General features: G+C 39.0%; 2 protein-coding genes across 2 annotated transcripts in view; both read left to right on the top strand.

The window, feature by feature from the left end:
• The window catches only part of LOC146714536 (Fc receptor-like protein 5), a 34,215-nt gene extending 27,842 nt beyond the window's left edge, over nucleotides 1-6,373 (top strand). The window contains exons 16-20 of the mRNA XM_085450916.1: nucleotides 4,612-4,674; nucleotides 5,296-5,361; nucleotides 5,705-5,767; nucleotides 6,035-6,100; nucleotides 6,203-6,373. Of these exons, the coding sequence (XP_085307042.1) occupies nucleotides 4,612-4,674; nucleotides 5,296-5,361; nucleotides 5,705-5,767; nucleotides 6,035-6,087 (245 nt within the window). The 3' untranslated portion in view covers nucleotides 6,088-6,100; nucleotides 6,203-6,373. The remainder of the gene's footprint in view (nucleotides 1-4,611; nucleotides 4,675-5,295; nucleotides 5,362-5,704; nucleotides 5,768-6,034; nucleotides 6,101-6,202) is intronic.
• Nucleotides 6,374-8,361: 1,988 nt separating this feature from the next.
• On the top strand, nucleotides 8,362-14,058 carry LOC146714535 (uncharacterized). Its single transcript, XM_085450929.1, has one exon. It carries the CDS (start codon nucleotides 11,581-11,583, stop codon nucleotides 12,670-12,672), a length of 1,092 nt encoding a protein of 363 aa, XP_085307055.1. The 5' UTR covers nucleotides 8,362-11,580; the 3' UTR covers nucleotides 12,673-14,058.
• Nucleotides 14,059-14,546: the final 488 nt, after the last annotated feature.

The following is a 14,546-nucleotide window of genomic DNA, read 5'->3' as shown; positions in this document are numbered from 1 at the left end:
GCACCAGGGTAAACCTCCGCCTACCCCAGTCCTGCTTTACAGGTGAAAATAGAGCAACAGGACCGCTGAGTCTTTGACTTTATTTATTTTCTGCTGTGTTTTACTTGCATCTATTTGAAAGAGTGAGTGTAAACACAAAAAATATTTTATTTTATGTGCTGGAATGTGTAGAAAATAGGTTTAAATGTTAAACTAATTTATTCAAGTCAGAGAATGTTGCATATAATTAAATTTTTGCTTGATGCATAAAGTTAAAAGATTAAAACTGATCGAACAAGTTTTAAAAAGAGACTTTTCCATTTGATAACAAACTAAAAACCAGCAACAAACAACTTAAACATAAACAATTACAAAGAAAGAACAATACAGTATCCACATCTGAACCAAAGAGTAAAACAGTGAAATGTGGATTATTAAATATTAGGTCTTTCTCCTCCAAGTCTCTGTTAGTACATGACTTAATAATTGATCAACAAATTGATTTACTCTGCCTTACAGAAACCTGGTTGCAGCAGGATGATTATGTTAGTTTAAATGAATCAACACCCCCGAGTCATTCTAACTACCAGAAATCTCGAAGCACAGGCCGAGGGGGCGGTGTGGCAGCAATTTTTCACACCAGCCTATTAATTAATGAAAGACCAAGACAGACTTTTAATTCATTTGAAAGCCTGATGCTTAACATTGTCCACCCCAGCTGTGAAACTCAGAAACCAGTCTTACTTGTTATCATCTATCGTCCACCTGGGCCTTACACAGAGTTTCTGTCTGATTTCTCAGACTTTTTATCTGATTTAGTTCTGAGCTCAGATAAAATAATTATTGTGGGTGATTTTAACATCCATGTAGATGCTAAAAATGACAGCCTCAACATGGCATTTAATCTGTTATTAGACTCAATTGGCTTTTCTCAAAATGTAAAAGAACCCACCCACCACTTTAATCACACTCTAGATCTTGTTTTAACATATGGCATAGAAACTGAACATTTAACAGTGTTTCCTGAAAACCCTCTCCTGTCTGATCATTTCCTAATAACATTTACTTTTACAATAATTGATTACACAGCGGTGAAGAGTAGACTTTATCAAAGTAGATGTCTTTCTGAAAGTGCTGTAACTAAGTTTAAGAATATAATCCACCCGCTATTATCATCTTCAATGCCCTGTACCAACATAGAGCAGAGCAGCTATCTGAACGCTACCCCAACAGAGGTCGATTATCTTGTTAATAATTTCACCTCCTCACTACGTACGACTCTGGATACTGTAGCTCCTGTGAAAACTAAGGTCTCTAATCAGAAGTACCTGACTCCGTGGTATAATTCTCAAACACGTACCCTAAAGCAGATGACTCGTAATCTGGAGAGAAAATGGCGTGTCACAAATTTAGAGGATCATCATTTAGCCTGGAGAAATAGTTTGCCGCTTTATAAGAAAGCCCTCCGCAAAGCCAGAAGATCTTACTATTCATCACTGATTGAAGAAAATAAGAACAACCCCAGGTTTCTCTTCAGTACTGTAGCCAGGCTGACAAAAAGTCAGAGCTCTTTTGAGCCAACAATCCCTTTAACGTTAACTAGTAATGACTTCATGAACTTCTTCACAAATAAAATTTTTATCATTAGAGAAAAAATTACCAATAATCATCCCACAGATGTAATATTATCTACAGCTAATCTTAGTACCATTGATGTTAAGTTAGACTCTTTTTCTCTAATTGATCTTCCTGAGTTAACTTCAATAATTACTTCCTCCAAGCCATCAACGTGTCTTTTAGACCCCATTCCTACAAAACTGCTCAAAGAAGTCCTGCCATTAATTAATTCTTCGATCTTAAATATGATCAACCTATCTCTAATGATCGGCTATGTACCACAGGCCTTCAAGCTAGCTGTAGTTAAACCTTTACTCAAAAAGCCATCTCTAGACCCAGCAGTCTTAGCTAATTATAGGCCAATCTCCAACCTTCCTTTCATATCAAAAATCCTTGAAAGAGTAGTTGTCAAACAGCTAACAGATCATCTGCAGAGGAATAGTTTATTTGAAGAGTTTCAGTCAGGTTTCAGAGCTCATCACAGCACAGAAACCGCTTTAGTGAAGGTTACAAATGATCTTCTTATGGCCTCTGACAGTGGACTCATCTCTGTGCTTGTCCTGCTAGACCTTAGTGCAGCATTCGATACTGTCGACCATAATATCCTATTAGAGCGATTAGAACATGCTGTAGGTATTACAGGTACTGCACTGCAGTGGTTTGTATCATATCTATCTAATATACTCCAGTTTGTGCATGTAAATGGAGAGTCCTCTTCACACACTGAGGTTAATTATGGAGTTCCACAGGGTTCAGTGCTAGGACCAATTCTGTTTACATTATACATGCTTCCCTTAGGCAGTATCATTAGAAGACATAGCATACATTTTCACTGCTATGCAGATGACACCCAGCTCTATCTGTCCATGAAGCCAGATAACACACACCAATTAGTTAAACTGCAGGAATGTCTTAAAGACATAAAGACCTGGATGGCCGCTAACTTTCTGCTTCTTAATTCAGATAAAACTGAGGTTATTGTACTCGGCCCTGAAAAGCTTAGAAATATGGTATCTAAGCAGATTCTTACTCTGGATGGCATTACCTTGGCCTCCAGTAACGCTGTGAGGAACCTTGGAGTCATTTTTGACCAGGACATGTCCTTCAACGCACATATTAAACAAATATGTAAGACTGCGTTCTTCCATTTGTGCAACATCTCTAAAATTAGAAATATCCTGTCTCAGAGTGACGCTGAAAAACTAATTCATGCATTTATTACTTCCAGGCTGGACTACTGTAATTCATTATTATCAGGATGTCCAAAAAACTCGCTGAAAAGCCTTCAACTAATCCAAAATGCTGCAACAAGAGTCCTGACAGGGACTAGAAAGAGAGAGCAGATTTCTCCTGTTTTGGCTTCCCTTCATTGGCTTCCTGTTAAATCCAGAATTGAATTCAAAATCCTGCTCCTCACATACAAGGTCTTAAATAATCAGGCCCCATCTTATCTTAATGACCTTGTAGTACCATATCACCCTATTAGAGCACTTCGCTCTCGCTCTGCAGGCCTACTTGTTGTTCCTAGAGTATTTAAAAGTAGAATGGGAGGGAGAGCCTTCAGTTTTCAGGCCCCTCTTCTGTGGAACCAGCTTCCAGTTTGGATTCAGGAGACAGACACTATCTCTACTTTTAAGATTAGGCTTAAAACTTTCCTTTTTGCTAAAGCATATAGTTAGGGCTGGACCAGGTGACCCTGAATCCTCCCTTAGTTATGCTGCAATAGACATAGGCTGCCGGGGAATTCCCATGATGCATTGAGTTTTTCCTTTCCAGTCACCTTTCTCACTCACTATGTATTAACAGACCTCTCTGCATTGAATCATATCTGTTATTAACCTCTGTCTCTCTTCCACAGCATGTCTTTTATCCTGTCTTCCTTCTCTCACCCCAACCAATCACAGCAGATGGCCGCCCCTCCCTGAGCCTGGTTCTGCCGGAGGTTTCTTCCTGTTAAAAGGGAGTTTTTCCTTCCCACTGTTGCCAAAGTGCTTGCTCATAGGGGGTCATATGATTGTTGGGTTTTTCTCTGTATCTATGAAGCGCCTTGAGGCGACTTATGTTGTGATTTGGCGCTATATAAATAAAATTGAATTGAATTGAATTACATTTTGTATGATGGATTATGTAGAAAAAGTAGAAATGGGCTGAAAGATCTATCACTTTATCACCTCTTCAGGTTGTAAATCGTGTTTTTAAAAAGTAACTAAGTAATTAATTACTTTTGAAAATAAGTAATCAGTAAAGTAACGGGATTACTTTTTGGGGGAAGTAATCAGTAATTAGTTACTGATTACTTTTTTCAAGTAACTTGACCAACACTGATTGTAGCTGACTGTAAAAAGTAAGCATAATGAAAATAAACTACACCTGAACTTGGTTTACATCTGACCCAGATAGACTGCAGGTCATAACTTCTTACCTGAAGTTCAGTTCACCTGACACTGGGACCGGTGGCCGCCTCCGGTCTCTCCTCCTCCTGCCTCCCATTTCCCTCATCCACCTGCTGGCCTCTGTGGAAGCTCCACCATAGCCACCACCAAACAACTGACTTATTTTTACACATCTGCCAGCATCTGATTATACCATTAAAAAAAAAAAAAACAACAAAATTTGCTACAAATTTGGTGCTACAAAAAACAAAACAAAAAAACTTTTGTATGTCACAACCAGTTTGTTCTCAATAAAATCTGCATACACTTGCAACCATGGCAAGCACCATGTGAAATCAGGGATGGAAGTGGGTAAAAACTGAAATCATCATGTGACTCCTATCTCATCCCTGAGATAGATAGGATGAGATTAGTGGCGTTACAACTCTCCCCATGTTACAACCATACCCAGAACTTATCTATATCTTTAAATATAAAACACATTGTATGTCTTTTGTCTAAGACAGCTAAGCATACATAAAGACAACAGTTGATTTTCATTTCAGTTTCAGTCAACCTCTTGTCCCTTCAGTGAATAGCTACATATCATATTTCTGCTGAATAAATATCACTTCTCTTTTAGAGGACAGTCTGATGTATGCTGAGATCAACCACCACAAAAAACTAAAAGCCAAGAAAAACAAAGGTGAGCAAAGTCTGCCATCATCTCCACTGAGTATTGTTCAGTCTGTTTCTTATCTTAAAGATGTAAATCTTCCTATGTTACAATTTCTATTCACAGTTTACATAATTTAATAAAAGCTTTTTTTTATCTTTTTTAATTGATATAATTTGTTTTTATATGAATTGTTCGTCTAAGTACAATTACATTGATTTTTTTTTAAGTATAAAATATATCTTATAGATTACTGTTGTAGCAGTGTAGCAGTAGCAGTGCATAAATAATCACATTAGGAAGCACTTTTATTAGTAGTAATAGTAATAATAAGATGAAGACGAAGAATCAATTCCATTCTCTGTTTCAGCACAAGTAAAATCAGGTGCATTCATATCTAATGACTAATCATTTTTTAAATTTAATTTGTTTTAATTATTAATTTATTTTATATTTCAAGGCTTCTGTATAAAACTTTGATTTGATTTCTCTTCCATGCAGCAAAAAAAGCCCATGGTTTTTTTTTTGTTTGTTTTTTTTCTATTTATTTATTTTTTGTGCTGTTTTATTTTCTAATTTTTGGACAAAACAGTTATTGATTTTAATTATGTGAATAGGAAGAAATTTAAATAATTGTCTTTCTACTTACAGGAAAATCAAGTCCTGAATCAACCAATGAAGCAGTTTACTCCGAAGTCAAATTAAAAAGAGCTCTAGGTAATATGAAAATATAATTATTAAATCTAAATCTAACTATATCCTCACTTAACATTTTTTGCATAAAACGTTGAAGGCAAAAGTTAGATATGTCATCTTTAGTATTTGAGCTTTAAAGTTAAGATTTTGCACATTTTTGCAAAGATATATGTAAAAAATGTGTAATATTTAGGTACCGCTGTGTCCAAGCTACTTACACTTTCTTTCTTCACTTGTGAGATTATCTTCAGACCGTTGTAAATTTCTTATATTTTACCTCCATCCACCTTTTTCTGTTGATCCATCAGCTGTATGTGATATTTGTGTTGCACAAATGTATGCTGAGATCTCATATCTCTCTTAGAGGACAGTCCAATGTATGCTCAGGTCAACTGCCGGGATAAAGGAAATACTAAGACAAACAAGGGTGAGTAAAGCCTGCAATCATTTACAGTGATGACATGGATAATTTATTATAATGATTTATGATTAAATTTAAAAATGTAAATCTGTTTGTTTGTGTGTGTGTGTGCATTTTTGTTTATATCACTAATAAAAACAGTGATAAAGAAAACTTTCTTAACCTGTGGTTTAAGAAAATTATTGTTGTTTTTGTTGTTGTTGTTGTTGTTGTTGTTGTTGTTGTTGTTATGAGACTACACAAGTCTTTTAAGTAAACTTCTCTCCATTACAGGAAAATCAAGTCTTGTGTCAGCTGATGAAGCAATTTACTCTGAAGTCAAATGAGGGAGCACTCTAGGTATTTATGCTGACATGGAGTATGATGTGATGATTTATTCTTGTTCTTTAGCTCATAATATTGTTTCAAATTGGAAATCTTGTTGTCTTTTTTGCTTTACAGATCAGTGAGGAGAGCTGTAACAGCAACCCCAAAATGAAGCTTTTTATGAAGCCACTGTTGCTCCTCTGCTACCCAAGTGTCATACACACCCAATAAGTATAAGAGTTATAGGTCATCATCATTATGAAATACAATATCTGTATTAATAACTGTAGACATATTACTGTATTTTAGCACTGTTACAGGAAAAATGATTCTATGTTTCTTTACCTTCTTTTAAATGTACAAAGATGCCTTTTGTCTGCCCTTTGCCTATGGTTAGATTAGTTTAGAATTATCTTTTTAGACTTTCTCAGCAAAGACATACTGTTTTGGGACATATTGTTTTAGATTGTTTTATCTCTCACAGCCTTCTCCCAGCTCTCTGCTGACGAGACTAGCGCCACATATGGAGTTGTTTATTTTATTTGTTTTGTATTTTCTTATCCTGTTCTCACTGTCTTTCCTATAAAAATTACCAAGCCACTGTGCATGGTGTGAGTTGTTCTTAGCAGCTCACCCGTGTACACGTTTGATAAAGAAAGTAACTTTGTCTCATTGTGTCTTTATTTCTCCTGGGTCTTTTACAGAGTTTTCCCCCAACATTTCTTGGTCCTTCGACAGCCGGATCACCTCCATCGTGTCCCATCTCCGTGACCAGTCCACGTTGTTCGCCTGTCGACAGCCCACACACCAGGTGTGTGGAAAAAGACCAAGAGCGTTAAATTCGGGTCTTGGCCAACGTCTTAGAAAGCGACCCACGGTGGTGGGACCCGATCGAGGTGGACCAGACCCGGCGACACCGACCAGGTAGATACAGACACACTGACACAATCTTGCGTAAAAGCGCATTTTGAATTCAGGGAATTTAAAATAGCGGAAGTAGCTCGTCGACTGGTAGCTCTGGGAGCTCGTCGACTGGTAGCGTAGCTCGTCGACTGGAAGCTTTGGAAGCTCGTCGACTGGTAGCTTTGGAGCTCTGGGTAGCTCCCCCAGCTGGGTCTAGACTGGGTCTAGGGAGTAAGTAGCTCTGGGAGCTCCCCTTATTATAAGGGTTCCGGTCGCGCGCGTCGAAGCTGTGAATGTGTGTGTGTATTGTTTTAATTAACAGAGCAAGCTGAATTTTCACGGTCCAATAAGAGACTGAGCTGCTCCTACTGTGTTTTTCTTTTACTGCTATTCACTGACGTGCTGGTGAGTTGAGAGAACGGTCGAGTTCCGTCTCGTAAAGTTCACACCGCTTTTGGAAATAGTCTGAAAGTAGAAGGGCGTGTGAGCAACCACTCTCGTCTCTAATACCAGCGAAGGTGATAGCAGCTGTATTGTGTATATATTACTTAAACAAAAATAAGTAAATACATAAATAAGATGGGTAATCAAGCAAGTGAAATTAAAACTCACTCCTGCTGACGAGCAGTGGTGAGAAAAGAAAAGTCCAGACGCCGGACAAAAACAGTGTCTGTAAACTGAGAGATTTAAGAAAACAAAATATAAACAGTCAGAAGAACAGAACTCAACTGCCAGTTTAGTAAAACCAGAAGACGAGACACTGTGCAGTTCCCACAACCCTTTTAGAAAGCCATCACTCATTCCTGCAGCCGCATCTGCAGCACCACCCATATCAGGAAGAACATAATAATCCCTTATTAAGTGAAAACTAGAGATCAAAGTAGTTTGAAGTAGTTTAAAAGGGTTGAAAACAGACCCCACTGAGTAGATATAAATATAAAAAGTACGAAATAAAGATGAACAAAGGGAAAGTTACAGTAGAAATTATCTTTAGAGTACTTGAAATTAATAATAGCAAGGATAACAACCTGTAAAGTGATATTAACAATGAAACACAGTTGGCATGATGACCATGCCCAGCATGTATAAAATGAATATAAAGCAAATAATTCACACGAAAATATTTTAATAACATAAATAAAGTATATTAAGGCTGTGTCACTGTTCAGCCAAGGACAGTGTGTGAAAAGGTAACTGTCTCCACCCTGGGAAAAGGATGATTCTGCAGGTCATCTGAAGCCCTTGATGGATACAAAATAAAATATAAATAATATATTATAATAGAACTGCCTGGTCCGCCATGCAACAGAGAGAACAAATGTGACCGCAGATTGGATGAATTCTAAATTATCTGTTTGCTGAATAAGATGATCCTAACTATCAAAATTGGCTCAGTAGTAGTATAGTGGTACACACTGATAAAATATTATAATATGCTATTGCTGTCATATAAGACAAAGAGGATAATATTAACAATGACAATATTAATATGAAGAGGCACCTTAATCTGTTATGATGTGAGGTGAATAATTGTTAAGCAGTAGTCTGCATCAAGCTTAAGGTTTGCTGAAACTCAGTGTAATGACATGTGAGATGAAGACAATACGGAGAATAACTAAACTAATGAAGTGCATAGAGGCACTTGACCAGCTTGAAACCTATCATCCTAGAATGACACATTGCTGAGATAGAGCACACCTATAATAACAACCAATAAGCAAAACCCTGTAGACAACAGCTAAAACTACAGGATTGAGAAGCTGAATTAAATATGTAGACACTGCTAAGCTGATGAGCATGTTCCACATTTTCTTTTCTTTTTCTTTTTTGTTTCTTTTAGAGCAGAAGCTGCTGTAACACACCCAAAGAAAGACTCTAGGTCTGACCAACCGTCTCAGTCGTGGGCAAAAAGATGTCAGTCAATAAAATTCTAAAAGATAATTTATTGACAAAAAATATATCAAGAGATAAAAGATAAAACAGTCCAGTGTCCCACTTAAGAATTGTATAAAAACACACAGTCCCAAGGCCAGAGCCAGCTATGCCACACAGCCAAGTTGCACCCCACATGTTGCCTTTAACAGGGTTAGAAGTTGTCCTTGGAGACCCACCACCCTGCAAGCATATAGTCAGTGGTCACTCAAGCCTCTGCAACTCTGCTGCCTTTAGGCTGTGGCATATAATAGGCCCTGGACTGCACAGAGGGACAAAACGACACACTTAATATAAAATTCATAGCGCAAAACCAATCCATCCCAATCATATCTGATTTCATCACATTACATACCTGCACAGAGAGACAAAACAAAACAGCAGTGGTTGTAGTGTGGGCTATAAGTAGACCAGTGTATCAGTGCAATCAAGTACACCTGCCTCTAATTAGTCCAACCTCATTCCAGCCATTGGCTCACCAAAAATGTGACACACACAAAACCACTCCCAACCCAGTGCAACTTCACACAATAATATGGAGCTGAATTAACACAGGCACATTAGTCTACCATGTTACAAGCTGCATGCTATTACAAGCCAACATATGCAGACTTCTGCCTTGTTTGGGTGGCAGCATTTTTCTTTTTTTTCTTTTGTGTCCTGACACGTTTATGTTTTTTGTTTTTGTTTGATTATTTTGTTGGTTTTGGAAACGAATTTAAACGAACTTGTGACAATACTTGAGAATCACAGTGACACATAGTGATTAGGCATATGATTGAAAAATGCCTAGGTTTAGAGCTGTGAGCTATGAGCTGTGAGCAATGCAAAGTTAAATATATATATTTGTATAAATGGGAAACAACCCTAATTTGAAAGTTTGAAATGTGTGAGATCCATGCATTGTTTGAAGAACTAGAAATTATCTAAAACTGCCTTAAGTGAAAATGTAGAGTTGCATCTATTCTCCCAAACAAAAAAAAAACAAAAAACAAAAAAAGGGAGAAGCATTCTGTAACTTAAAAATAAGGCTGACTGTTGACAACAGACTAAAACACTAATTCGCAGGTGGCTATCAGGAACAGAGAGGCGAGCAAAGTCACAAACACCAAGGCCGCAGACAGCCACGCAGAAACAGCAGATAACATAGAGACAACGCCTGCTAGAACCGTGGAGAGGAAGGTCACTTCACACGAGATTGTTGCGCATGTGAAATACACAAAGATAAACAAATAACCATTTATATAGACAGCCAGTATGTTTTCTCTGCTGTGCATCATTTTGCAAAAAATCTGGAAAACCAGAGGAATGATTACACCAATTGGCAAACCAGCATGCCAACCTCTTACAACGCCTACTGACTCTTTCATTACTACAGGCAACAATTTTGCTGACAGAGCAGCAAAACAGGCGGCACAACAGGCAAACATCACATTGATGGCAGTAAACACACATCAGATTCCACTGGATGTGTTGAAAAATGAACAAAAAGCAGCAAGCACAGCAGAGCAGGCAAAATGGCTAAAACACGGTGCAGTTCTGACAAACGACTTAATGATGTGTTATGGCAAGCCAGTGTTGCCAAAATTCCTCCACAAAATGGCGGCATTAGTGACTCATGGCTGTACGCATTTGTCATCGGGGGGAATGACCTGTATTGTCAACTCTCATTTTTACACTGTAAATTTTGAAACTTCAGCAAAACAATTTGTCAGAACGTGCATGACGTGTCAAAAATATAATGCTCAGGGTAACCTGCGACCACAAAGAGGCCGTTTTCCAACTCCGCCTCATCCTTTTCACACAATTCATATGGATTTTATTGAACTAAGCGAATGTCAAGGGTCAAAATACGCCCTAGTGGTTATAGACGTGTTCTCAAAGTGGCCGGAAATCTATCCAGTGAAAAAGGCAGATGCAACTTCAGTAGCAAAGTGCCTGTGCAATCACTTCATACCCACATATGGCATCCCAGCTTTGATACGGTCAGACAACGGCACTCATTTTGTAAATGATGTCATCACTAAGGTCTCTGAAGCACTCGGTTTCAGCATAAAACACCACTGTGCTTATCACCCTCAGAGCGCAGGCCTTGTAGAGAGAACTAACGGCACTATAAAACAAAGGCTCAGGAAATGCATGGCAGAAACAGGAAGGCCGTGGCCTGAATGTTTGGGTTTAGTGAAAATGTGGATGCGCTTAACACAAGGCTCCCATAAACTAACTCCATTTGAAATCATTCATGGCAGGCCGTTTCCACTGCCTATTACCAGTCAACCAATAGACAAAGCAATCAGAGAAAACACATTAGCAGAATGGATGTCTAAGCTGTTAGAAAACAAAGAGATCATTGTACATAATCAACAACCTGATGATGTTTCTCCAGTGTCTTGCAGACTAAAGCCCGGTGACTGGGTTCTGATCAAGGTGCTCCAAAGGAAAAACTGGAGCACACCCAGGTGGGAGGGGCCATACCAAGTCCTCCTCACTACACCGACCGCTTGCAAAATTGCGGAACGACCATCCTGGATCCATCAGAGTCACTGCAGGCGTGTCAGTGAAGCCATCTAAACACAGCTGACGGCAGGCTTGCCTACTTGTTGTGATCTCGCCCGGTGGAGGGGTCAGCTTTCCTGGCCGGGGGGTCTACTCGCGACAGGAGGGTGTGTTCCGTCGTCATGAGGTGGTGGCTCTTATCAACTGCAGCGGCCCTGACCATGGCCGGGCTCCTCACCTTTGCTTCCGTGAGGGACAACAAGTCACGCTATGTGGAGAAAAGGCAGACACTGTATGACAAAGGAAAGTACACCAAGTTTCCCCATGGCTACGCCACTAACTTCTGGTGGCAGTTTATGAACACTACAGCTCACTTGAATAACAAAACTGACTGCTATGCATGTACCCATATGCCCCTATCCTCGCAGACGTCTGGCCTGTGGCCGTACAGCATACCTGAAGATCGCAGTTGGTGCCTGTTGGGCCTGGCAACACATCCAGGCTACGGTACTCTTTGGTCCAAAGCCAACTACAGCATCCCAGCGAAAGCAACCTGGAGGTCATCATCACTCACAAATGTGAACTGTTCCGGACAGACATACCTACTGACCTGGCCCCAAGTCTCAGACCCGCTGCCTGATGTAATTCTACTGAACAAACTGAACGCATCACAACTGCCAGTATGTGTGATGAACAATGGCTCGCGGGCAGTGGGGGAGCTGCCTACTCACCTATGTAAGCACATATACACTTTCTGCCCACCAAGGAACGAGAGGAAGTGTATGGCCTGTTCAATCAACGCCACCTGTGCCAGTAACACGACGCTGATGGGCCTAAACTGTCGCTCCGACTACAGCTACCGAATGCCACTACAAACAAAGACTCAGTACCAGACAGGATGTGCACGGACGGCACCCAGCAGCAGAGGAACCAGAGTTTTGGCTGACTGGTACTTCCTATGTGGCAACAAGGCTTATCTGTCACTCCCTGAAGGTTGGGGAGGTCTGTGCGCCCTGGTGGAATTATCAGATCACGTTTTCTTCATGCAAAGTGTTGCACATCATCCAAGCAGCCGGCAGAGACGTGAAGTGGACATCGCCTCCCCCAATTCTTTCGGCATTACTGTGGACACTGGAGTGCCGGGAGAGTTTCGCATCTGGGGAGGTGGAGTGAAATTCTTACAGAGCTTGATCCCCGGCATTGGAGTTGCCGAGGTGCGGGATCATGTGGAAATCAACCGATATGCTCTGCTACGACACATCAACTTGACTTAGACCCTGGGAACTGCCTTAGCAGGAGAACAGCAGGCCATCAGAACGATGGTGCTGCAGAACAGACTGACACTAGACCTGCTAACAGCATCACAAGGAGGAGTTTGCAAGCTGATCGGGGAAACATGTTGCACTTTTATCCCTGATGGATACGAAACTGGAGGAGACATTTATGAAGCTTTGCAGAATTTGACCGCTCTGCAAAAATATGTCACTGACCACACACCTGGAGCAGCTACAGCACAAGGCTGGCTTGACTGGCTGTTCAGCGGTTCATGGCTGGCTGCTGTAGCAAAGCCATTTTTTCTTCTAGGTCTCATCATGATAGCACTGCTCATATTAGTGTTGTGTGTGTTGCCATGCCTAAGAGTAATGATTTCAAAGATGATAACAACTACAATGACTGCTTATGTTGCCGTGCCTCAAGAAGAACAACATCCCGTTGCAATTCTGTTAGAGGAGAACTTGTACTAACTGCTAATAAATGACGTGGTGATTAAAAATGACTTGTCAAGTGATCACGCACTGATTAAAACATTAGTAGGTTATGCAGGTTTTCATCCTTTTATTTATCTATTTTTTATTTTTTTAAGTTCTCAGTTTTAAACATAAAGTTTTCATTTTAAATATGAAGTTTTCATTATTTTACATATAAAGTTTTCAATTTAAGGTTTGCATCATTTTAAATATAAGGTTTTCATCCTTGTATTTTTTGAAGTTTTCATTTTACATATTAGGTTTTCATCATTTTTTTAATACAAAGTTTTCATTTTAGTTTTCATCCTTTTATTTTTTGTAGTTTTAGTTTTATTATTTTTTCTTGTTTATTCCACTTGTTATTTCATTTACTATGATTTTCATTTACTATGTTTTTCTTTTTATTATTTTCTTTTGTTTTATTCTTTAGACCAAATGACTGCCATTTCTGCTATGATGACATTTTGAAGATTTTGGAAATTAAAAATTGCCTAACATACTTAATAAATAATTTTCATAGACAATTGTTGTATACATTTAAAATAAGTTAAACAGGGGGGAATGTTACAGGAAAAATGATTCTATGTTTCTTTACCTTCTTTTAAATGTACAAAGATGCCTTTTGTCTGCCCTTTGCCTATGGTTAGATTAGTTTAGAATTATCTTTTTAGACTTTCTCAGCAAAGACATACTGTTTTGGGACATATTGTTTTAGATTGTTTTATCTCTCACAGCCTTCTCCCAGCTCTCTGCTGACGAGACTAGCGCCACATATGGAGTTGTTTATTTTATTTGTTTTGTATTTTCTTATCCTGTTCTCACTGTCTTTCCTATAAAAATTACCAAGCCACTGTGCATGGTGTGAGTTGTTCTTAGCAGCTCACCCGTGTACACGTTTGATAAAGAAAGTAACTTTGTCTCATTGTGTCTTTATTTCTCCTGGGTCTTTTACAGAGTTTTCCCCCAACAAGCACACAAAAGTACAAACTGGTGTGCTTCTGTTTAGTTTCGTGCTCTCTCTATTCACTCAGTGATAATAACAGCATGACTTACGGTCAGCTTTTTCAGTGTTACGTATGGTTTATTAATGTTTGGGCAATAAACACGGTATACTTTTGTATGCAATAATCTTCTATATTATTAAAAGAAGACTGATATAATATGATATATATCTGATTGTATTTGTGCAAAATACTAATGAACCTGTTGATGTCAATTATGGAATAATTTGCTTTTTCTCCATGAAAATATGCGTTCATATTATAATATGTGTGTCTGTGGTTGTGTGTGTGTGTGTCTGAGAGAGAGAGATACATACATATAAACATACAGAATGTGAGATGCTGTGTTTGCTCCAGTTCAGTGTGGTGGCAAGGCCCAAAAATAATATCTGCCCGGGG

This window comes from Copadichromis virginalis, linkage group LG3 (genome assembly GCF_057382275.1).
Source record: "Copadichromis virginalis isolate Kocher_CV1m ecotype Utaka linkage group LG3, C_Virginalis_male_GT1.1, whole genome shotgun sequence".
NCBI lineage: Eukaryota > Metazoa > Chordata > Actinopteri > Cichliformes > Cichlidae > Copadichromis > Copadichromis virginalis.
The sequence above is the reverse complement of the archived record's forward strand: the minus strand, read 5'-3'. Positions and strand labels throughout refer to the sequence as shown.